This window comes from Hyla sarda, chromosome 1, assembly GCF_029499605.1.
Source record: "Hyla sarda isolate aHylSar1 chromosome 1, aHylSar1.hap1, whole genome shotgun sequence".
NCBI lineage: Eukaryota > Metazoa > Chordata > Amphibia > Anura > Hylidae > Hyla > Hyla sarda.
Window position 1 is genome coordinate 528,244,200 of NC_079189.1, and position 26,518 is coordinate 528,270,717.

Here is a 26,518-nt window from a genome sequence, read left to right on the forward strand (position 1 = left end):
AAGGTCCAGAGTAGGAGCAGATTCCCAAAGCAAGCCTCTCCTGCTGCGGACAGTTCCTGACATGGACAGAGGTGGCAGCAGAGAGCACTGTGGTCAGACTTAAAAGAACTACTTAACTTCCTCTGGAGAGTACAGCAGCTGAGAAGTACTGGAAGGATTACGATTTTTTAATAGAAGTAATTTACAAACTTGTTTAACTTTCTGTCACAAGTTGATAAAAAAAAAATAAAAAATTCAACCGGAGTACCCCTTTAGGCCAAAATGGGTTAAATATCTACAAAAATACATAATTTGACAACAATAGAAAAAACCCTAACCTGTAAAAAACATATACCCCAAAAATTGGAGAGACCCCATAAGGATTTATCAAACTTCACAAGAGAAAAACTGGAGTGATGTTCCCACAGCAACCAATCACAGTTCAGCTAACAAGCTTTGGTAAAGTGAAAGCTGAGCTGTGATTGGCTGCTGTGGGAACATCACTCCAGTTTTTCCTCTCACACAGTTTGATAAATCAGGGCCAACATCTGCAAATAGTGCTACAATATAAATACATCCATTACCTGGAGATGACATTTTGTCCTGTACTATCCAGGGAAACTGTTTAACCTCAACGGACACTGTTTTGTGGGCAAAGCCACTTTGTCAGGATAAAGAGAGAACTGCATCTGGTCTCAGTGTCCATGCTATTCTTAGCTGCACATAAACACCCAATAAGTTTGTATCTCAAGTTGCTTCTGTTCAGTTCCTCTGCACTAGCTCTTGTATTATCCTTGCTTGTTTAATCCTGTGTAATCTGACCTGTTTTATTGATTTGGTGCCTTTGCTGCTATGCCGGATGGACCTAACTTGTTTGACCACTTTCTGTTGGCGTGTTTATCCCTTGTGTTTTGTTTTTGGTACTTTGCTTGGTAACCTTTTGTACCCTGACCTGCTTTCCTGACGTCTGTACTGTGTTGTTTATTATTTCTGCACCTTGTTACACTTACTGGCAACAGAGACTGCCATCCAATTGAGGAGCCGTCTTTTAGGGCTCAAGAAGGCTGGGAAAGTGGCTGTGGGTGAACTCATGGCTGCACTTCTCCCTGAGCTGAGGGAAAATCCAGAGTTCTGGTGGACCAGTGGTTAGCCCTGCAGGCCAGTGAAGTGTTCTGGGAACTTAGATCTGTAAGTATGGCCATGCTTGTGGGATCTGGGTAGTAGTGGAATCTTGTTGGGACAGCCTGTTTTGCATAGGCTGATCATGGCAGAAGATATTAGAGCTCTGTAATGGCTCTCCCACTAGACTTTTGTTCTTCTCTGGAAGGCTCCTCTCTGGCAGACTGTAACATGCTTTGTGGGTGGTATGGATGGCTTTTTTTATAGAGCTCAGCGCTGGAGTGTGGCAGCACCCCAGGCAGATTCTCAAGGCACCCTAGAGTGTTGTGCCACCCTTGTGGTGGTGACAGAGACTGCCTATTGGCCAATAATTTGTTGAGGAACTTTGTCTGGGTCATTGCCCTTGAGGTCATGTTTTTTTTAGAAGGAAGTAGTCACAAGACAGAAGTCAAGAACTGGAACTGAGGAGTGGATGTAATCCTTTGGGAAGTAACACAGACCAGAAGAGGCAACTGTCAAGACAACATGATTCTAATACTAAACAAAAGGGTTGAATACTGTGTTATGCATGTTAATGTTGTGTTCTCAAACATTAAGAACCAGTATAACCTTGTGTTTAAGTAAATGCTAATCTCTAGTTGTTCTTCACGGTTTTTAGCCCCTCAGATTTGGCCCCTTGCTGCACAGGTTCTCTTCTTATTCAGCTTCACAGACTTTTACTTTAAGGTAAAAACATAAGGGGAGATTTATTAAAACCTGTGTAGGGGAAGAGTACTCAGATTGTTTCTTTTCTTTCTTCTCCCTCGGTCTGGGGCTCCATGAAAGATCTCACCTCGTGGGGCATCAATGATAATGAGGAAGGTGAGGGATCAGGGTAGAACTACATGGCAGGATCTGGTCAATGACCTGAAGAGAGCTGGAAACATCATTCTTTGGGGCTGCTTTTTTTCCCCAAAGGGGACAGGACAACTGCACTGTATTGAGGGGAGGATGGATGGGGTCATGTATCACGAGATCTTAGCCAACAACCTTCTTCCCTCAGTAAGAGCATTGAAGATGGGTCGTGGCTGGGTCTTCCAGCATGAAAAGGACCTGAAACACTCTCATAAAGTGTTTAGTTATTGCAAGCCACTGTACACTTCTGAAGTGCTGAGGTTGGCTGTAAAACCTTAAGAAAATATGGGGGAGATTTATCAAAACCAGTGCAAAGGAAAAGTTGCCCAGTTACCCATAGCAACCAATCAGATCACTTCTTTCATTTTGCAGAAGCCTTGTTAAAAATGAAAGAAGCGATCTGATTGGTTGCTATGGGCAACTGGGCAACTTTTCTTCTGTGCAGGTTTTGATAAATCTCCCTCTATGTGCTTACCTGCCACCAATTACCCATCCCTTGCTTGTGCTGTTCTGACAACGCCAGTCCAGGTGCCCAGAGCAAGAAGCTCTCTGTTCCGATACACAGGAAATGCCCTTTCAGCCAGGCACCAATGAAACCAGCATTGGGTATGCAGAAGGTGAGTTTGTTGTATTATGAGTCTAGAGAACACCATTCAAGTCTAGTGCCTGCACTATTATTTGTGTATAAATTTGAGTTATCCGAGCTTGAAAATCAGAAAGAACAATATCTATTGTCTACTTGCAAAACTGTCACAAGTTGGATTTGAAATATAGCACATGTATACATGGCACAGAGATGACTGAACCATCTTTAACCCCTTCACCTCTTTCCTTATGTATTACCATTATGTCTTTCATGTCTTAGTTTTTCTCCCTGTTTTATTTTACCTATGTATCATAGGAATGTCATTAACATTAGTCATTTCCAAATGTTTGTCGATTACATTTTTGTCCCAATAAAAATGTTGCAGTTGCGTCACCATCTACATTTGCCAGTGTTTGCTCCTCTTAAAAACAATATAGGATATAGTTGGTCTCTAGATTGATACTAAAAGATTGTTATTATCATAACTTGGTGGACTTATTAACACTACTGCATAATAAGCAGAATGATAACCATTCCTAGTTAAAGCCGAATCCCAACTGAAATCCTGATCTTGTCTCACTTTGTCCTTGGTAGATTAAGAGAAAATACATTTAAGATGATGTATCTCTCTTTCTTTCTTGTACCTATTTGTGAGACACCGGTGCTGCCTTCTAAGCTAATCTTTCAGCATTTAGATGGGTTCCTTCCATTGGCAGGGCGAACCTCCTAGGCTCAGTCTTTACAAATAGACTATACAAATATGTATGTCTCAGTCCTTGCCTACAGCCATGGAGTTAGTTTGCAATACGTCTATTTTCAGATCCCTAATTCCTGTTTTAAGCCATGCAGGCTAAATTTTAGATAACTAGAACAGTTTTTTTTTTCTTATACCTCCAATTGGGTCACACTCAGTTTGGGGGTCTCAAGATTGTAACAGAATTTTCAGAGGTGGAACAGCTTTTGGGTACCACCAACCTCCCCAAAACACTTACACAGGACTATTTATTGGTGAATTGAGTCAAATCAAGCCAATTTTTTAAAGCCTATTTGAAGTGGGAGACTGGCATACCATCGCTTTCCCCTGACCTGTAGAAGACGGTATTCCGAAACGGACATAGGTGTGGATGTCCCTGTCCAATCTTTTTGTGTATATGTGGGTATACATTTGTGTTTATGCAGCTTGTATTGTACTATTAGCACTTGCTTGGTGGATCTGTAGAAGGAGGTTGAACTTTCTTACTATGCCACTGTAGTTAGTGCGCAGGGTCTCCAGGAGTGTTAACCCACCACATTCTAAGGTAAAGTGGTTGCCGGTGCTAGGTGCTGGATAAAGAATACCTCAAATGCAAGGTTAGGGAAACCACTTGAAACTTTACTTCAACAATTGCAGCAAGATGGTACAGACAGTACAGTTCAATGGTAGTGCATTTTGAAGGATGCTGTAGGGAACCACACTTACAGCAATTGGCACTCTGGGACTTAGAATCCTTTTCTACTGAAGCATGACATGAACTTGACTTGAACAGACTTGACATAGCTAGCCTTGACGTGACTAGACTTAACTGAATTATACTTGACTTGGGAGTTGACTATCACTGCCTTTTGCTAATTCACAGTGTGGAATCCAAAGTGGGTGCTTACCGCCAGGACGGACTTTAGTGGACAGGAGGATCTTCACTCACTTTATCCATGGTTTGGCTATGTGAGACTTCTGTTCTCCCCAAAGCTTAGACTTGACAGGACTGACAGTCTGGACAGCGTGATCCTAGTGAAGCGTGATGTCGCTCAGGAAGAGGAATTGTTGCACTTGTGTGGTGCCCAGCACCAATGGCTGTCCTGTGGCTTCGGACTGCTTTGGGCAGCCTGGCAGCACAACTGTTGGACCCACCAAGAGACTGATCATTATAATAATTATGTTATGTACTTTATTGAGACGGAATATATTCTTTTGTATTAATTCTGTTGTTGTTATGCGTATATATTTTAAATGTGTTACTGTACCCATAAGAGAGGAACTGTGTAAACCCCATGTGATCCTGCCTGCCAATGGGAACCTCTAAATTCTTACCCATATAGTGTAGTGGGGGAGGAGTTGCCCCCGTTGTTCCTAAGCCTCAGTGGGGTAAAGTTGTAAGGTGTATTGTGTGCTCTAAGGAAAGGCCTAGCTCAAATCTACTTCGTCCGGTCATTCTGCAAGGATCATCCGCACGCAGTGGCAGATCCCCCGAGATTAAGATTAATTTCCCCCCACACATTCAGGACATCCCTGGTTACCTTTCTGCTGCCCCGCATTAACTTTAAATGCGCAGGAGCCGCCAGGAGGTAGCGCACGCAGGGACGTCACTGACGTCCCGTGCGTGCGCCCACAGGAACAGAGCAGCTAGGACGCACGCATGGTAAGTTACCAGCAGCACATCATCATCAGTGCTCCGACCACCGCTCCTCAGGTCCCGGGACCTACTGCTATGGCCTATAGGCCATAGCAGTAGATCGTGACCCTGGACCGGAGGAGCGGTGGTCGGAGCATTGAAGCAGTACACAGACATACAGTCTTCAGCCATACACTGTATATGGCTTTAGGATTTATGCTCGTGGGGGAACTATACTGCCAACCGAATGTGGGGGGAACTATACTGCCAACCGAATGTGGGGGGAACTATACTGCCAACCTAATGTGGGGGGGGAACTATACTGCCAACCCAATGTGAGGGGGGGGAACTATACTGCCAACCTAATGTGGGGGGAACTATACTGCCAACCTAATGTGGGGGGGGACTATACTGCCACCCTAATGTGGGGGGAACTATACTGCCAACCTAATGTGGGGGAACTATACTGCCAACCTAATAATGGGGGAACTACAACCTAATGTAGGGGAACTATACTGCCTGCCTAATGTGGGGGAACTATACTGCCAACCTAATGTGGGGGGAACTATACTGCCAACCTAATGTGGGGGAACTATACTGCCACCATAATGTGGGGGGAACTATACTGCCAACCTAATGTGGGGGAACTATACTGCCTACCTAATGTGGGGAAACTATACTGCCAACCTAATGTGGGGGAACTACAACCTAATGTGGGGGAGCTATACTGCCTACCTAATGTGAGGGAACTATACTGCCAACCTAATGTGGGGGAACTATACTGCCAACCTAATGTGGGGGAACTATACTGCCAACCAACTGTGGGGGAACTACAACCCAATGTGGGGGAACTATACTACCAACCTAATGTGGTGGAACTACAACCTAATGTAGGGGAACTATGTTGACAACCTTATGTGGGGGGAACTATGCTGCCATCCTAATGTGGGGGAACTATGCTGCCAACCAAATATGGGGGAACTATACTGCCAACCTAATGTGGGAGAACTATGTTGACAACCTTATGTGGGGGGAACTATGCTGCTATCCTAGTGTGAGGGAACTATGCTGCCAACCTAATGTGGGGGAATTATGCTGCCAACCTAGTGTGGGGGAACTGGGAACTAGGCTGCCTACCTAGAGCGGGGGATCTATGCTGCATACTTAAAGGGCTACACCACTGCCCCAGCATTCTGAACATTTTGTTCTGAACCCTGGGTGTGGGCTGCGGGGGTTGTGACATCATAGCCACGTCCCTTGTGATGTCACACACACCCTCAATGCAAGTCTCTGGGAGGGGGCGTGTCGACCAGCGCACGATACTCTGATAGTGCCCCTCCCGAGACTAGACTCTGGATCTACCCCTGCCTGCATGTTGGAAGTTCATGCCCTGGCGGAGAAGGCTACAATACCTTGACAGAACCCTAGCTACCAGGATCAATCTTTAAGTTTCTCAAGTCATTATCAATTCAATTGGTGAAAGCACCACAAGTCCCAGCAAGGCTACAGGGCTCCCAAGGGGTTACGCTGTATCCTTTCACCCAGCACCAGACTGTCTGTGTAATACCATCTGCCTCCTGCTCAGTAAAGACAGTTATCCGTAACATGACGTTGGTGTGTTCATTCATCCCCCCGTGTCTGGGCCAGGAGAAGCTGTCTCCAACCTCTGACCATGTATAGGATAACGGTGCCCTGATAAGGTTTTTCTCCAGACTACTCACTTACTCCTCCCCATCTCAAAAGACCTTGGTGGACAAGAGCAGGAGGCCCTGATTGGTCAAAGTGCACATTGGATTCCCCATGCATCCTCCTAAAAAGAAAAAAATAACTCTTGACATCACAGAAATAAATACAAGCCCCTTAAACAATAAAAAATACATTTACAGTGAATCACAAAATACAAAACACTTGAACCTGGAGCTGTGGGCCAGAGCAGACACCATAAAGTGACATCCACCTGACAGGGCAGGTGGACAAGAATGTTATGTGCTGGTACACCACATAGACGCCTTTCTTTATGATAAATGAGACTATGATGTGTTAGCATGTCAAGGCAACCCTTGTCCATAAGTCTTGGGGTCATGGAAATGGGCAAACCCCACACCAGGCCATTCTGGCCAGGGTAGGAAAACCTAACATACTGGGGATACATTTCTTTCTTTACTGTGGGTCTCCTCAAATTATGTTTGCCACTGTTTAAATAGGTATTATATAATGCTACTGAAGGGGAAAAACTGCTTATTGTAACTACTTCTGCATTTAGAAAAAGAGTTCCCCTGATGGGATAAACCCTTATTCTTTAGTATAGGTTCTCCTTTCATAATCATCTGAAAGGCTAAAAGTGACAACTTTTTAGCCAGACTGTCCTACCATCCTATGTGTATGGTAGGCTTCCAAATATCCTCCAGATATCTAGGAGAGAAAGATCAGGCATCTGTGTTTCATTATGCCTGATCCATTTGTTTTCAGGGAAGATGTGTCACTGCTACACATGCCTGGCAGCAGCTTAATTACTCTTTCTATAAGCCAAGCATGCACGTGTATTTTGGGCAGCTGGATGCTTTTGGGAGTTGGTCGAGATAGCTATGCACATAGAAGCATTTAGCAGGCAGTAATCTGAAGTGTATACCCAGCTGAAAGGGACACGGAGTTTTCAAGATATTTTTGATATGTCCTAGGCTGTAGAGCAAGCATGTCAAACTCAAAGGCTAACATGGGCCAAAAAAACAAGGTTTAAGTTTACGTGGGCCGCATCCAAAAAAGGACGTAGTAACGCTGGCCCTTCAATTCTGGGAGAGTGACGTGAGCGAATGTCAATACGAGGCCCCCACATTAGGTGCGCAGTACAGTTCCCCCACATTAGGTGCAGTACAGTTCCCCCACATTAGGTGCAGTACAGTTCCCCCACATTAGGTGCACAGTACAGTTCCCCCACAATAGGTGCGCAGTATAGTTCCCCACATTAGGTGCAGTATAGTTCCCCACATTAGGTGCAGTACAGTTCCCCCACATTAGGTGCAGTATAGTTCCCCCACATTAGGTACAGTTCCCCCACATTAGGTGCAGTACAGTTCCCCCACATTAGGTGCAGTACAGTTCCCCCACATTAGGTGCAGTATATTTCCCCACATTAGGTACAGTTCCCCCACATTAGGTGCAGTACAGTTCCCCCACATTAGGTGCAGTACAGTTCCCCTACATTAGGTGCAATACAGTTCCCCCACATTAGGTGCAGTACAGTTCCCCCACATTAAGTGCAGTACAGTTCCCCCACATTAGGTGTAGTATAGTTCCCCCACATAAGGTGCAGTATAGTTCCCCACATTAGGTGCAGTAGAGTTCCCAACATTAGTTGCAGTATAGTTTGCCCACATTAGGTACAGTATAGTTCCCCACATTAGGTGCAGTATGCTCCCCCACATTAGGTACAGTTCCCCCACATTAGGTACAGTTCCCCCACATTAGGTGCAGTACAGTTCCCCAACATTAGGTGCAGTATAGTTCCCCACATTAGGTGCAGTATGTTCCTCCACAGACATACAGCCTCCAGCCATATACAGTGTATGGCTGGAGGCTGTATGCCTGTGTACTGCCCCACTTCAGTGCTCTGACCACTGCTCCACCGGTGCGGCCATAGCTGTAGGTCCCGGGACCTGAGGAGCGGTGGTCTGAGCACCGAAGCTGACGTGCTGCTGGTCACGTACCATGCTGGCCAGCGCGCGTCATCCACCTCCATGTTCTGCTCCTCCGCGCCTCCGTTACTATGGGTGCACGCACGGGACGTCAGTGACACGGGACGGCAGCCCCTGCATATTTAAACTTAACCCAGAGGCATCCCTGTGTCCCGAAAACATCTTTTGGGACACAGGGATGTCCGGGCCGCAAATATATTCATTGTGGGCCGCATGAGGCCCACGGGCCGCATGTTTGACACCCATGCTGTAGAGAATACAAAACCCATGGATTGTCCTCGGTATAAAGAGCAGAACCTTTGGCGTTGTACCTGTTGGCCATGAGATCTGTCGAGATAGCTATGCACATAGAAGCATTTAGCAGGCAGTAATCTGAAGTGTATACCCAGCTGAAAGGGACACAGAGTTTTCAAGATATTTTTGATATGTCCTAGGCTGTAGAGCAAGCATGTCAAACTCAAAGGCTAACATGGGCCAAAAAAATAAGGTTTAAGTTTACATGGGCCGCATCCAAAAAAGGACATAGTAACGCTGGCCCTTCAATTCTGGGAGCGTGACGTGAGCGAATGTCAATACGAGGCCCCCATATTAGGTGCGCAGTACAGTTCCCCCACATTAGGTGCGCAGTACAGTTCCCCCACATTAGGTGCAGTACAGTTCCCCCACATTAGGTGCACAGTACAGGTCCCCCACATTTGGTGTGCAGTACAGTTCCCCCACAATAGGTGCGCAGTATAGTTCCCCACATTAGGTGCAGTATAGTTCCCCACATTAGGTGCAGTACAGTTCCCCCCACATTAGGTGCAGTATAGTTCCCCCACATTAGGTACAGTTCCCCCACATTAGGTGCAGTACAGTTCCCCCACATTAGGTGCAGTACAGTTCCCCCACATTAGGTGCAGTACAGTTCCCCCACATTAGGTGCAGTACAGTTCCCCCACATTAGGTGCAGTATAGTTCCCCACATTAGGTACAGTTCCCCCACATTAGGTGCAGTACAGATCCCCCACATTTGGTGTGCAGTACAGTTCCCCCACAATAGGTGCGCAGTATAGTTCCCCACATTAGGTGCAGTATAGTTCCCCACATTAGGTGCAGTACAGTTCCCCCCACATTAGGTGCAGTATAGTTCCCCCACATTAGGTACAGTTCCCCCACATTAGGTGCAGTACAGTTCCCCCACATTAGGTGCAGTACAGTTCCCCCACATTAGGTGCAGTACAGTTCCCCCACATTAGGTGCAGTACAGTTCCCCCACATTAGGTGCAGTATAGTTCCCCACATTAGGTACAGTTCCCCCACATTAGGTGCAGTACAGATCCCCCACATTAGGTGCAGTACAGTTCCCCACATTAGGTACAGTTCCCCCACATTAGGTGCAGTACAGTTCCCCCACATTAGGTGCAGTACAGTTCCCCCACATTAGGTGCAGTACAGTTCCCCTACATTAGGTGCAATACAGTTCCCCCACATTAGGTGCAGTACAGTTCCCCCACATTAAGTGCAGTACAGTTCCCCCACATTAGGTGCAGTACAGTTCCCCCACATTAGGTGCAGTATAGTTCCCCACATTAGGTGCAGTATGTTCCCCCACATTAGGTGCAGTATAGTTCCCCCACATTAGGTGCAGTATAGTTCCCCACATTAGGTGCAGTAGAGTTCCCCCACATTAGTTGCAGTATAGTTCCCCCACATTAGGTACAGTATAGTTCCCCACATTAGGTGCAGTATGTTCCCCCACATTAGGTACAGTTCCCCTACATTAGGTACAGTTCCCCCACATTAGGTGCAGTACAGTTCCCCAACATTAGGTGCAGTATAGTTCCCCACATTAGGTGCAGTATGTTCCTCCACAGACATACAGCCTCCAGCCATATACAGTGTATGGCTGGAGGCTGTATGCCTGTGTACTGCCCCACTGACCACTGCTCCACCGGTGCGGCCATAGCTGTAGGTCCCGGGACCTGAGGAGCGGTGGTCTGAGCACCGAAGCTGACGTGCCGCTGGTCACGTACCATGCTGGCCAGCGCGCGTCATCCACCTCCATGTTCTGCTCCTCCGCGCCTCCGTTACTATGGGCGCATGCATGGGACGTCAGTGACATGGGACAGCAGCCCCTGCATATTTAAACTTAACGCAGAGGCATCCCTGTGTCTCGAAAATATCTTTTGGGACACAGGGATGTCCGGGCCGCAAATATATTCATTGTGGGTCGCATGAGGCCTACGGGCCGCATGTTTGACACCCATGCTGTAGAGAATACAAAACCTATGGATTGTCCTCGGTATAAAGAGCAGAACCTTTGGCGTTGTACCTGTTGGCCATGAGATCTATCTCTGGAAATCTCCACCATAGGCAGATCGGATAAAATATGTCTGGGTGAAGGGACCAGTCCCATTAGGATAGACCTTGACTTCACTAGAATGTTTGAAGTCCCCCGAATATGAAGTGAATAAGCGGCAGGCAAACAGTTCTGAGTTCTCTCTAAGTACCTTGTACTGGAAGATCATCTAGATGGGCTCCTCAGCCTAAAATGTATGTATCTATGGTGAACATGATCCGCCGACGTTGAATTAAGGACCTCCCATCTCTTGTTGACTCCTCCAACAAAGAGAGTGGCATGCTCTTGGAGACAGGGAGCACTTTCTGTCCAGCACAGAAGAGCTACAATTCCACTCACCCAGGACCTCTGCTTGAAGGGGACGAAGGTGCCAGAGGGTCCAAGGAACTGACATCAATCCCAACATCTTCATCAATGTTCAAAAGGTAACTTGACTTGGAATAGAGAGATATGCTGGTTCTATAACTCGTTATGATGGGACATCCAAGCAGAATCCAGAATAAATCCTAGAATCCTCTCTGAAGTTGTGGCTTAAAGACTTTATTAACCAGCCCAGAGAAAAGACAGAGCCAGATGAAGATGTTGGAGGAGGACAGCCTCTGAAGATGACTTAATGAGCCAGTCATCGAGATATGGGACGATCCTGAGGCCCTAAAGTCTTATAGATGCCACTACAGCTCCAACCACCTTGGTAAAAGTGTGAGGGGCAGAGGATATACCAAAGTAGGCCACAAATTGGAGGTATATAGGATAGAAAAAGAGAAAGGACAGTGCTTCATGTAATTCCATGGGATCAGTTGGTCCCTAGGAATTAGGGTGGTAATGTGCTCACCTTGGGTGAACCTTGGGTTCATGCGTATAACCCCTCCATGTTGGGGTACAGATGTGGGATCCGGAGCTGCAGCCCATTGTTGCGGCCGATGTCCTCGAGGGGGTTGGCAAATAAGCAGGAGTAGAACTGGAGAAAAAAGGATGGTGATGGCGCTGCTCGATCAGGTCAATTCACAGGAATCCAGATGTAAAGAGTATCACATTTTATTGACACAAACTACAATAGGACAGAATATAAACAAAGTACAAGACGTGTTTCGGGAGTAAATTTTCCCTTTGTCAATTGTAAGAAATAGCTGTCTGATGGGATGGTGCCATGTACAGGAATATGTACAGTTGAATTTGGCACCAAGGGGAAGGTCAGAGTTCACATGGGTGTAGCTTGTTTGGGTGTCACAAAGGTAATGATGGATCTTTTACAGAAAATGTTATAAAAATACCATGTATTGTGATGAAAGATATGAGGAGGGACACATATTAAATCAAGTATTTGAAAAGGATAGAAATTAGTATTTTCATGTTTATTCCAAGAAGTCTTCACATTCTGTTCACTGGAGAAATGAAAACGAGGCTTGGTTCCCCTAAGACTAGGGCGAGGTCCTTGTAGTCCAGGTATGTGTACCGGAGACTGACCGCCTTTCATTCATACGAAGAGCGACAATGAGATTGCAGGACTGGATGGAAGACTGTGTTGTACGGCATATGCCTGCCTATTTCATTCATAGAGCGAGCAATCAATAGGGTTGCGGGACCGGAGTGACGTCATGCAGTGTGGAAGGCACTGTTCGGCATATTGTGAGACGATAAATCAGGAAGCTTGCAGAGCGGACGTACAGCCAATCATAAGATGTTCTTTGTGGTGTGGTAGAACAGAAGCCGGAGGCGGGAAATTGTATTTTCAAAGGATGGGTTCTGGACCAATCATCATCTTTCCTTAGTAGATCGGTGATAGGCTAGAATCGTGTCAGCGGAGAACCAATCAGATGGTGGCCTATCTCTCAATGGAGGTATATGGGATAAAGATACATGGCATAGGCATGTATGCGATAAGTGCTGACGTGATGTGTATTCAGACAATCAAGACTTCCGAAATCCGGCGTATTTAATTATGGTTATGGTGCAGTAGAGTCTAATGATGTACAAAGGCCATGATTGGTGATAGTATGATGTGGCCTGAGCCAATCAGGAGGGCGCCTACTCAGGTTACGATGTATAGTAAAGGATGTTATGCTGTATTTTCAATACACTCATTTAACCCTTGCGGGGCAGTTTAACATTTTCTATAAAAGATCTATCATTACCATTGTGACACCCACACAAACGACCACCCATGTGTACTCTGACCTTCCCCTTGGCAGCAAATTCAACTGTACATATTCCTGTACATGGCACCATCCCATCAGGCAGTGATTTTTCTTACAAATTGGAGGTGTACTAGGGTCCCTTGGAGGTGGACTGTGATTTTCAAATATCTTCTGTGAGTGGGATGAACAGGGTTATGCAGGTAGGCATTCTTAAAGCCCAACATTGTTATAAAATCCCCTGGTTCCAGGATGTTTATGACAGACCAAATGGTCTCCGTGCAGAATCGCTTATTTCTCAGGAAAAATGTTGATAGGGAAGGTCAATAATTATCCTTCGATTATCCAGGCTTCTATAAAGAAGTGTAGCCTTCCCCCCACTTGGAGGGACTTATCCTGGGAACCGTCACAAAGGACTTGGGAGCGGATACAGACCTCCAACTCCAACAGTCAAAGGTCTGACTGCTTTTTGTCCTTGGGGGTTAAAACATCTTCCTCTTCTAGACTGCCTACTTCTACCCTGATAGAAATGAGGGAGGGACTTGCATTTTTTTTCAGCAATCCCCTTGGTGATCTTATCTAGTTTAATCCTAAAGGGTCTGCCTGGTTTCAATAGGAGAGAACATAAATTTTACTTGGAGGCATTGTCTGCCACCTGAGGCTTGAGCCACTAGAGTTGATGACCCACGGATGAAAGTGCCATACCCTTGGCAGCAAGCTGGCCTTGCTGTGTGGCTGCATCACAGAGGTATTGGTTAATTGATTTACTTTATTTATCAAAATTTTTTATCAAGAATACCCCCCACTTGTGCTGCTGGTAGGACGTAAGGGAAGAGCTCATCATGGACCATCCATTATTTGTATATCGCTCTAACAACTCACCAGTAATTGTGAGCCATATAATGCATTCACCTGCTCCCTTACAATTTACCAGACAGTAAGACAAAGTAGTGGAAATTGACCCCTTACAATACAATACATATATGGTGTCATATATTCATCCATATTACCGCATCTGCTCTGTATATGAAGATAATAGTAGAAACACAGCATAAAATTCTTAAACATGCTCCACTAGTTTGTCAGAAGACATTCCTGGTATTGTGTTGATATAGACAGAGGCGAACCTACTATACCTCACTATACTTGAGAAGCACACCAACATTTCTTATGCCTCATGGCCCATGAGATGGAGTTTAATATGGAGGTTGATGGACATAATAGTGTGTTATGGGGCCCTGATATTTCTATTGGCAGTCCTGTTTACTAATTATTCTGCCTTCTCTTAGGTAGTTATATCTCTGTAGATAACCACCACCAATCCAACAGAATAGCAATAAATACAATGTCAACAGGACTATTTTTACTCACAGTTTCTCTTTTGTCATATGACTATGAGGAAGAACCATCAACACCACATCTCACTTCACACGTCTCTTGGAAGGATGTAAGAGCTTTTTCTTAGTAAGATTTTTAATTCTCTTTTCAGCCAGTACAATGCATGAATATGACTATTGGATTTTACTATATGTTTCTTTGATCATCATTCATAGACGGTCTAGTGAATTACTAAACAATGACAGTATTGTACTTTATTATGTAAAAAAATGAAATTGGCATTGCATACTTTACCCCCCCCCCCCCCCCCCCCCCCCCACCTCTGAATTAGGTATATCTTAAAGCTACACAAGAACGGTATACATGTATTCATCTATTTGTTGTATCATTTCATCTACTCTTTCTTTATCCAGGTAAAGCTACTGTACAATATTCTTGTGTAATTCCCAGTGTCAAAACAGTAAACTTTTATAGCTGAGTGTATTGAAGGGACGTGTATAGCGCAATATTATAGCTCTATCTTGCACAAAGTCATAATAGGGATAATTTAGATGTGCTCTGTCACATGCTTCCTTTTTCATATGAATCCACCAACAAAAAAAGAAGCCGCTAAGCCTCTGTGTGCACTGCCATAAAGAGAGAAAACAAAAGAAACAGACTTTAGAACTTAAAGGGGTACTCCAGTGGAAAACAAATTTTTTTTTTCAATCAATTGGTGGCAGAAAGTTATAACGATTTGTACATTACTTCTATTTAAAAATCTTAATCCTTCCAGTACTTCTCAGCTTCTGTATACTACAGAGGAATAAATTTTCTGTCTGACCACAGTGCTCTCTGCTGACACCTATGTCCATGTCAGGAACTGTCCAGAGCAGGATAGGTTTGCTATGGGGATTTTCTCCTGCTTTGGACAGTTCCTGACATGGACAGAGAGCACTGTGGTCACACTGGAAAGAACTACACAACTTCTTCTGTAGTATACAGCAGCTGGTAAGTACTGGAAGAATTAAGATTTTTAAATAGAAGTAATTTACAAATCTGTTTAACTTTCTGCCACCAATTGATAAAAAAAAAAAAAAAATACCTTTAAGGTTTTTATAGCAGTAACTTATGGCTGCATTTGCTTATCTTTCCTATCTGGTCCTAATGAGAAGTAGTTCTGAGACTCGGAGATAGACCCTCTACATTTAGGTAAAGGGCTAATAATGGGCTGTCCATTTTAGGAGTTTACCCAACTTTTTAAAACAATAGTTTCCAACTAGATAACACAGTATTAAATACACAACATATCAACCTGTATTTTAAAACATGTTTCTATTGCCTCAGACTGTTATATCTATGATCATTATGCTTTATACATCTTGTGGGACAGGGGTTACTGCAGTTCTTTTGATAACCGGATTACCAGTAGATTAGCCCCTTCCCTCTTTGGCGAATTTTAATTTTTTTGCACTTTTGTTTTTTCCTCCTCACCTTCTAAAAATCATAACACTTTCAATTTCTTTGCGCCAACAATTTTACTTTGTAATACCATTAATAATTTCATTTAAAAATCTACGGCAAAATCAGAAAAAAATTATTTGTGGGGCAAAATTGAAAAAAAGCCATTTTGAAATTTTTAGCGGCTTCCGTTTCCACACAGTGCAGTTTTCTGTAAAAATTGCACCTTATATTTATTCTGTAGGTCCATACGGTCACAAGGATACCCAATTTATATAGGTTTGATTTTATTTTACTACAAAAAAAAAAATCATAACTACATGCACCAAAATTAATACATTGAAAAATGTCCTTTCTGACCCCTATAACTTTTTTTATTTTTCTGCGTATGGGGCGGTATGAGGACATATATTTTGTGCCGTGATCTGAAGTTTTTATCGGTACCATTTTTTGTTTTGGACTTTGGATTTTTTTTTTACGTGTACGCCATTGACCGTGCGGTTTATTTAATGATATATTTTTATAGTTCGGACATTTATGCACACAGCGATACCACATATGTTTATTTATTTTTTTATTTACACAGTTTTTTTTTTAAATGGGAAAAGGGGGGTGATTCAGACTTTTATTAGGGAAGGGGTTAAATCACAATTATTACCTTTTTTTACACTTTTTTTTTGCAATGTTATAGCTCCCATAGGGGTCTATAACATTGCATACACTGATCTCTTACACTGATTATTGCTATGCAATAGCACAGCATTGATCAGTGTTTCTGCCGCTTGACTGCTACTGCCTGGATCTCAGGCACAGAGCAGTCATTCGGCGATCGGACATTGAGGAGGCCGATAGGGATCCTCCTCGTGTTCTGCAAGCTGTTCAGGATGCCGCGATTTCACCGCAGCGGTCCCGAACAGCACCACTGAACTAACCGTCAATGTTTACTTTTGTTTTAGACGCGGCAATCAAGTTTGATTGCTGCGTCTAAAGGGTTAATGCCGGACATCAGCCTGATCAGCGATGTCTGGCTTTAGCCGTGAGGCCCGATTGCTTATAGCAACCCGGACCCACCAGGTATGATGCACTCTCACCTCAGACATACAGTCAAAGCTCTTTATAGTGACAGAGACCATTATTCCAGCACTGTGTCACATTTTCCTTGGAGTTGCTTCCATAAAATCACTTATAAACACAAGCCGCAACAACGGCTGATCACAGGGGCGGCAACACGTGCAGCTGGACTGCACACGTCATCAGGGGGTAGGCTTGTCAGAGTAGACAAGAAGAAGCCAAGCCCTTGTGATCAGCTGTTGTCTTGAGCCAAACAGAATTCTGGGAAAGCTGGAGACAACAGTCATCCAGACACCAGAGGAATGCTGAACCTGGGGGGACCATGAAATCACAAAAATAGGAACGATGCATCCAACACATGTAAGGCAAGTAAAGCAATTAAGACATACGGTAACTTGGAATCACAGGCACAATAGTGGAAAGTTAATAAAGCCTAGATAACCCCTTAAGGCTATGTTCACAAATAATTTTTAATGGCACAAAAAAAATCTTTCAAAAACTCATGGTCCAAAATATAGCCAAAAACAAGCATATTTTGATAGGTAAGAACCTAAAAAAGGACCTGATGTGTAATAAAAACTCAATAGTAAAAATACAGCCTTTTGGGGTTGTTTTTTTTAACCATAAAATAGGCATTTTATGGATGAGGACATCAGCTGAGGGGAGGACCTTGCCACTGTTGTATGTGAGTGAGGCACGTTGTCCCTCTCACAAATACAGCTGATGCACAAGCCAAACACTGGTTGGGCCCAATTTGGACATTTCCACTTAGGGGTGTACTCATTGTTGTTGCCAAGGTTTAGACATTAATGGTTGTGTGTTAAGTTATTTTTAGGGGACACAACATTAAAGAGTACCTGTCATCACAAAAACTTTTTATATGTTGTTGATTAAAGGAAAACTGTCAGATATTTTCTCCCGCACTATCCACGGGAGAACCTGATTAAAATGAGCCCTACCTTACCCAGATCCGCCCCGCAGTTCGCCCGCAATTGTGGTTTTATTCTATGTGTATATCTTGCTGTAACTGGCACGGGCGGGGCTTCTGCACTGATATCAGTGCCGCTTATGAATATTCATCCCCCCTCCCTCCAGTTAGGAGAAGCGAAGAGAGGGAGAGCTGGAAGGAGGGGGATTGAATATTCATAAGCGGCGCTGACATCAGTGCAGAAGCCCCGCCCGTGCCAGTTACAGCAATATATACACATAGAATAAAAGTACAATTGCGGGCGAACGGCCGGGCGGATCCAGGCAAGGTAGGACTCGTTTTAATCAGCGTCTCCCGCACTATCCACCAGTACTTTGGATAGTGCAGGAGAAAATATCTGACAATTTTCCTTTAAAGGGGTATTCCGGGCAAAACCATTTTATCCCCTATCCAAAGGATAGGGGATAAGATGTCTGATCGCGGGGGGCCCGCTGCTGAGACCCCCCGCGATCTCCCTGCAGCACCCGCAGGGTGCTGAATCTTCGGCCGCCACGCCCCCTCCCATAGACATAAATGGAGGGGGCGTGGCTTGCCGTCACGTCCCCAGTCCTGGAAACCCGGAGATTCAGCACCCGCATAAAATGGAGAGATAAAATGCAGGGAGATCACGGGGGGTCTCAGCAGCATCCCCTTTGGATAGGGGATAAAATGTTATTGCCTGGAATACCCCTTTAATGTATTAAAAAACAACTTTCTAATACCATGTCATAAAAAAATATATATATATATTTATATATTTATTTTGACTTGTAAAAATTGACCACTAGGGGTCTCCCTACATGTCCCGGCCGCAAGTCTTGCATGAGTCCTAACTCTCATAGTGCAGCCTGGACACTGACGAGCACAGCGCAGCTCCCTCCCTGTGCACGCTGCATGGCGCACCTCAGCTACATTGAACACTGCCTGCAGTGAGCAAGCTTTGAAAGAGGATAAGAAGGAAATACTGGTCGAAAATGAAAAAGAAAAACTGCAGAGGTCAGGTAATGATGAGGGCAACATACCAGCAGCATAATATAAAGCAATGGAGATGGTGGCAGGTACTCTTTAAAGGGGTACTCTGGCCCTGAGGCATCTTATCCCCTGTCCAAAGGATAGGGGATAAGATGCCTGATGGCGGGGGTCCCGCTGCAATCTTTCATGCAGCACCCCGCTATCATCAGCCTCCGGAGCGAACATTGTTCCGGAACTGATGACTCACAATCACGGGGCCGGAGTATCGTGATGTCACGGCTCCCCCCCTCAATGCAAGCCTATGGGAGGTTGCGTGGTGGCTGTCAAACCCCCTCCCATATGCTTGCATTGATAAGATGTCTTAGGGCCGGATTACCCCTTAAAACACTGTTATACAGGCTGTGCACTCAATACTTTACATTGTAGCAGAGGGTTATTTCTTTAGTGTTATCACATGAAAAGATATAATAAAATATTTACAAAAATGTAAGGGGTGTACTCACTTATGTGAGATCCTGTACATATATATATATATATATATATATATATATATATATATGTTACATGTAAGTTGCATGGTTTTCTTTGGCACTTGCTACTGGATTTTTACTAATAGTCTTCCTTGGACAATCAATGCCTTTACTATCTTTCTGCAGAATTGGGACATGAAAGTTAGGCTTTGTTCACAGAGTGTAATATTCGGCCACATTTTTGATGATTAAAGACAAAAGTGTGCATTTAAAATAAAATATGCAGCCAAATTTTTTGTGAACACTGAGAGCCTCAGTGATATAAATGGCTTGTACTGTGTGTGTTGCAGCCACTTCAACCATTTCAACCGGTCAACCATGTGACTATTGTTGTTTTCATTTTTCTGACATTACAATTAAAATAAACCCCTATGGTGGCTAAATGTACTTTTGTCAGCGCTCATGCATTCCGATTATTTTGTGACAAATAATGACCCTGTGTGTTTGTGTGTTTCAATCCCCCAACACACATAATTTATAGAGCTTGTATAATGCACTTGTGGGGCTATGTATTGATATAGTTATGAATAATAATATAGTTATGAATATTGATGTAGACTTGTCAAGTGGTATTATTAGCACGGTTCACACTACTTGAAGTAGCCTCCTAATGAGTTCAATAGGATCAGCTGATGACAGGGAGCCTGTCTGCTTCAATGGGTGGAGCGATCGCTTTGTGGGAGAGGGATCAATCTCCAACTAATGCAACAGCTGTAGGCACCCTGATTGAAAACCACAGATCTTTTGAATTGATGCACCTCATTTATGTTTCAATGGGTGGGGTGGCTAATGTGTGGGAGGGAGGAAAATAGAATTATGGGATTTGTAGGCAAAGAAGGAAACTTAAACTGGAAATACCAGTTCACATAAAGCTAGCCACAGTGTTATGGAAATCTCACAACATTTAGCCCAAGACAAGCGGAGATCCTTCTGTAATGTCCCAGTATGGGATGTGGCTCCGTACTGTACCTCTGCCCTGTCAGGGGCAGGGGTGTTAAGGCTAACTGGACCCCTTTTTATGTGCCTTGAGGGGTGTAGTTTCCAAAATGGTATGCCATGGGGTTTTCTGCTGTTCTGGCACCATAGGGGCTTCCTAAATGTGACATGCCCCCCAAAAACCATTTCAGCAAAATTCACTCTCCAAAATACCATTATTGCTCCTTCCCTTCTGAGCCCTATACTGCACCCTGCGACCACTTGACATACACATATGAGGTATCTCCTTACTCAAGAGAAATTGGGTTACAATTTTTGGGGGGCCTTTTCTCCTATTACCACTTGTAAAAATTCAAAAACTGGGTCTACAAGAACATCCGAGTGTAAAAAATTAAGATTTTGAATTCTCTCCTTCACTTTGCTGCTATTTCTGTGAAACATCTAAAGCGTTAACACACTTACTGAATGTCATTTTGGATACTTTGAGGGGTGCAGTTTTTATAATGGAGTAATTTATGGGGTATTTCTAATATGAAGGCCCTTCAAATCCACTTCAAAACTGAACTGGTCCCTGAAAAATTCTGATTTTGAAAATGTTGTGAAAAATTGGAAAATTGCTGCTGAATTTTGAAGCCCTCTGATGTCTTCCAAAAGTAAAAACCTGTAAACTTTATGATGCAAACATAAAGTAGACATATTGTATATGTGAATCAATATATCATTTATTTGGAATATCCATTTTTCTTATAAGCAGAGAGCATCAAAGTTAAAAAAAATGCTAAATTTTCTAATTTTTCATCAAATTTTGGAATTTTTCACCAAGAAATGATGCAAGTATCGACAAAATTTTACCACTAACATAAAGTAGAATATATCATGAAAAAACTATCTCAGAATCAGAATGAAAAGTAAAAGCATGCCAGAGTTATTAATGCTTAAAGTGACAGTGGTCAGATGTTCAAAAAATGGCCGGGTCCTTAAGGTATAAATAGGCTGGGTCCTTTAGGGGTTAAGCTGCTTAGTTCACAAGCTACTAAAAACAAGTGGAATCACTGAGTATAGAATGAGATCCAGTCAGGATCCTGCTCCATAAACCCTTAACAGCTTCATATATGTCATGTGTTGTTAAAAGGGTTATTGAGCTATAAATGTATATTTAAAATGTAGGCATATCTATCTATCTATATATGTGTGTCTTCATATAAAACTTCATATAATGTGTAATTAATTTACAAAGACAACACAGATGTCGTCATGTACAATTGTTTAAAAAGTGGATGATCAATGGGCATAGCTTGATTTAAAGAGGTACTTCAAATCAACTGGTGCCAGAAAGTTATACAGATTTGTATTGTAAATTACTTCCATTAAAAACATCCTAAAGGAAATCTGTCATTAGTATCACCAGCACTAACCTGTCATACAGGCTTGTAGTGCGGTTAATACTGATCAAAATGATAGAGGTGAAGGTAAGATGAAGACCAGCTCACCCCGCCCTGGACAGCAGAGCACGGATCCAGGTGCTGGACGGCACCAGCTAATCAGAAGAACAGAGAGAGATGGATCCAGCTCGTGCAGATAAAAGAATTTTAATCCATAAGACAAGGAGGATACAAGTAACGCGTTTCAAGCGCTGAATGCGCTCTTAGTCAATTGACTAAGAGCGCATTCAGCGCTTGAAACGCGTTACTTGTATCCTCCTTGTCTTATGGATTAAAATTCTTTTATCTGCACGAGCTGGATCCATCTCTCTCTGTTCTTCTGATCAAAATGATACTTATGTCGTAATTCCTTATTTTCTGTATATTCAAATTAGGTCCTTGAAGCATGGGCGGAGCTACATCCCGAGGTACTCTGCATATTCATAATCCCCCTCCCTGCTAACGCAGCCGTGTTACTGTACGGCGCATGCGCCGCCTACTGGGTACACCTAGAAGCGGTGCATGTGCCGTACAGTAACACGGCAGCACTAGCAGGGAGCGGGACTATGAATATGCATGAGCTCGGCATAGTGCCCACCCGGTGAAGATTGCGTTAGAGTGCTCGGAGCTTGGGTCATCGCTCCGCCCATGCCCCAAGGAGACCAAACTCAGGAAGTGCCGTCTGGCCATAGGCAGTGAATAGCTATTTACTGCCTATGCCTAGACAACACTTCCTGAATTTGGTCTCCAGTCCAGCAAGAGACAAAAGTCTGTGCTTTTGAGTAGATGGAATGCGGTCTGGACCAGAAGGGAGACCCCTAGTGGCCAGATTTATAAGGCCATGAAAATGTCATAAAAATAAATTATGTTTTTTTTACAAGGAGTAAATTACAAATCTTATCTATTTTACCTGCTGTATAATAGGCAAAAACATTTTTTTTACTGACAGTGCCCATTTAACCAAAGTTCAGAAGTCACTTTCAGAATGATGTAATCCTGTATCTGGTTAAACATTATCTTTCTATTGGTAATTATGGCTCTGTAGAAGAACACCATCTATGTAACAGAATAGCAATAAATACAATGTCAACAGGACTATGGACTATTTGTACCTACTGTTCCTCTTGACTTTTGTTATATGACTATAAGGAAGAACCATCAACACCACATCTCACTTCACACGTCTCTTGGAAAGATGTGAGAGCTTCTTCTTGGTAAGATTATTAATTTTTTTCCCAGCAGGTACAATGCATGAATATAGTCTATTGGAATTTATTATATGTTGCTTTGATCATCATCCATAGAAGGTTTAGTAAATTACTAAACAATGACAGTATTATACTTAATTATGTAAAAACTGGAATAGTTTTTTTGTTTTTTTTTGTATTTGGTATTGGATACTTTTAGCCCAGGTGTATCTTAAAGCTATTTTATGATTTTCTTGTGTAATTCATGACGTCAAAACAGTGAACTTTTATAGCTGAGCGTATTGAAGGGTCATGTATAAGCAGGGGCGGACACAGACAGCAGAGGGCCCCTGTGCAAAGAATGTGCCTGCCCCCCCCCCCCCAGCACTGTGCCCCCTCATGTACCTAGACCCCACCGGGGGGGCCTCCACTTACCCCCATGTGTAGTGTCGCCACTTGCCTTGTCCACCACAGGTGGATGGAACGGCTCCTTAGGTGGGCTCCGAATGGCCCCTGTCCCTCTCAGTGTGCGGCCCAGTGAGTACTCCCCCAGGTCAGCCTGACCCGTATCTAGCTGGGAGGCAGAGGGCAGTGCTCCCCTTTACATTCGCACCCCTGGACTTAGCACGACACCCCTTGGCACCCCCTGGTTCCTTGGCTTCTTATCCTTAGTGATAGAAGTGACTTACAGGCAGGGCCAGACTGGGACCAAAAATAGGCCCAGGCATTTTAAAATAAACAGCCCATTTTTATGGTGGGGTCTGACTCATGGGACCCCCACCAATCACCTTGGTTCAAGTGGCTCCCGAGATGTTGGAAAGCTGAAACTCCCATCATGTCTGAATTGACTACAGCTGATGGGACAGTCAGCAGACTACACAATGATATCAGTGACTACAGCTCTGATGGGACAGTTAGGAAAATACACAATGATATCACTGACCTGAGTGACGTCTTCTCTGTTGTCTTTACTTTTCTTCTTCCTCTGGTCCAGACACCAGGATTTCTTCCATCTTCTCTGCAGAGTCTGACACCTGGACATCATTGGTTCATTAATTTGTCAGTAGATCCTCATCCTCTGTATGATGACAATAATCATTATAACCTGTACCCCCTGAATATAATACTGCCAACCACTGTACCCCCTGAATATAATACTGCCAACCACTGTACCCCTGAATATAATACTGCCAACCACTGTACCCCCGAATATAATACTGCCAAATACTGTACACCTGAATATAATACTGCCAATACAGATGTATTTTTTAGCTGTTTTTGGGGGCTGTAGCAAAAGTTATGGCCCAAAAATAGCAATATTCATTTACGACACAATTTGGGCCATTCATTATCCTAAATATAGCCAGAAAAACTTTGGGATTTAACAAAAAAATGGCCTGATGTTTAATCTCACAGCCATAAACATTGTGGTCATAAACTTAATACACGTTTATTACTTTTAAGGTTCAATAAAACTCAATAGTAAAAAATTTAGCATTTTATGGTTTAAAAAAAAATTCCCAAAATATTGTGCGAGAACATGGCCTACTGGTGCATTCCCTTGATTCATGTGTACAAAACCATGCCACATGCAGCGGTCAATGGTCACACAGACATCAGCCCACATCTGTGGCCATGGTACCCTTTTTTATACAGCAGCCCCAACACCCTAGTTCTCTATTGAAAAAGAAATGCCATAAGCAGCCTTGTGATTTACAAAATGTCCCTATATTATTTTGTCTTATTACTACTTTGCAGGACATCAAAAAATTCTACAAGAACTTGAAACTGACTAAAGGTCTGGTACTATCTTGTACCAAAAGACTTAGAGAAAATGGACCTAATAAATATATCCGAGTTTGACTCTTCACACAGAAGTAAAGGAGTGCCTTTATCTCCACATATAAGTCACATTGATTTCAACAAAGCTGTTTGTAGGCTGGAAGAATCCCATAGAAAAATACGAGAGCAGCTGCCTAGACAATCCAACTACTCAATGAGAAGTGAAATAAAGAGACTGAGGAGCCATTGGACTCAAATTCCTCTTTTAAGCTGGTCCCCACAAGAGATGGCCGCTGCTGGATTCTTTCGAACTGGTTTGGAGAACAGTATACAGTGCTTCTGCTGTGGGTTGGTCCTGTGCAAGCATTCTTTAACTTATACCCCTATTGAACAGCATCAGAAGTTTAATCCTTGTTGCGAATTCATTCAGGGCAAAGATGTCGGTAATATATTGATTTATGATGTTCGTGTGCAGCTAAAGAAGATTATTCCAATAGATGTCAAGGAATCCATGGACACTGAACAGATTAGACTACAATCCTTTACCTGTTGGCCGGTGTATGCTTTAATCAAACCCTGCACTTTGGCAGAATCTGGCTTTTTCTTCACAGGTAAATTAATCAGATTGTTTCCATTTGGTTGGGGATTTTATTGTTGGATTTACGTCTATTTTCTGTCATACGAAAGTTGCTAATTTTTGTGTGCATTGCATTTTGTTCCAAAAAAAATTGCAACTATGAACTTTTTTTTACCCTCGAGCCACTTTAAAAAAAAAAAAACTGATTGTGGGTAAACTGGAGGGTTGTTACCTTCAATGGCCCAACAATTTACACCAGAAATTAGCATGTATTGTAGCTGAAATCTATCCCTATTCCTAGCTGGTGTAGATTTCAATTTGTAACAGACAGCTACAGATGCAACAGCCTCTTAACATCTTATCCCAACCTATTTCAGCTAAAGACAGCAGTGTAAACACCAGATCATTAATATGTTACGCAGTACCTAATCCTGACCATGTGTTTCTAATTGTTATGCCTCTATCACCTATGTTTATTATAAAAATCCTTCTTTTCATTAGCTCACAGTGTTAGAAATCCTTTTAGGGGAAGGGGGTGTCCCTCCCTTGTGGTGGTGGTAGGTGATCGGTGTGTCTGCTTATGCAGCCTTGTCCATGACTTATGGACAAGCCTGTTGCTGATGCAGGACTGGTTAGTGTCCCAGTAGGTACAGAGATCCATAGTAGTGGGATTTTCAGCAGCCGTTTTCTTTATTAAATCTTCAAAAAGAATAATTAACAACCATATTACAAAAGGTCTTTAGTTTTCATTAGTAACAACATGTAAAAAGTTTTGGGATTTGAAAGTGTCCATTTAAGGCCAAAATGGGCTATGTCCTCAAGGGGTTAAAGCCTACGGATCCCAGGCCTGTACATACAGGTATACATCACCATCCAATTGTTACACATTGCTGATGTATACGTAACATGTATTGGCAATAGTGATGTGAACCCAGCCTTAAACTGATGCCATTCTAGCCTATAGGTGATGGATACCACTGTTAGGCATCTGTTTTAGGCTACATTCACCCTTCCGGTTGTCTCCAGCAGTATGAAGCCCATTATTTTAGGACCGAGAATAGACGGAGAAAAAAATTGTGCTTGCACCGTCTTTTTCTTCGGCTATTCTGACTATAATGGGGTCCATTGGGACCCATTATTTCCCGTTATGACCTGACAAACTTACGGCCATCAAACTGGGAGTTT

The 26,518-nt window shown here is 43.3% G+C and overlaps 1 protein-coding gene across 1 annotated transcript in view; it reads left to right on the top strand.

The window, feature by feature from the left end:
- LOC130273987 (baculoviral IAP repeat-containing protein 1-like) overlaps positions 1–26,518 on the top strand; it is a 173,715-nt gene that overhangs the window by 126,432 nt on the left and 20,765 nt on the right. Inside the window, exons 15-16 of the mRNA XM_056521698.1 lie at positions 22,937–23,001; positions 24,773–25,367. Coding sequence (XP_056377673.1) covers positions 22,937–23,001; positions 24,773–25,367 — 660 coding nt within the window. The remainder of the gene's footprint in view (positions 1–22,936; positions 23,002–24,772; positions 25,368–26,518) is intronic.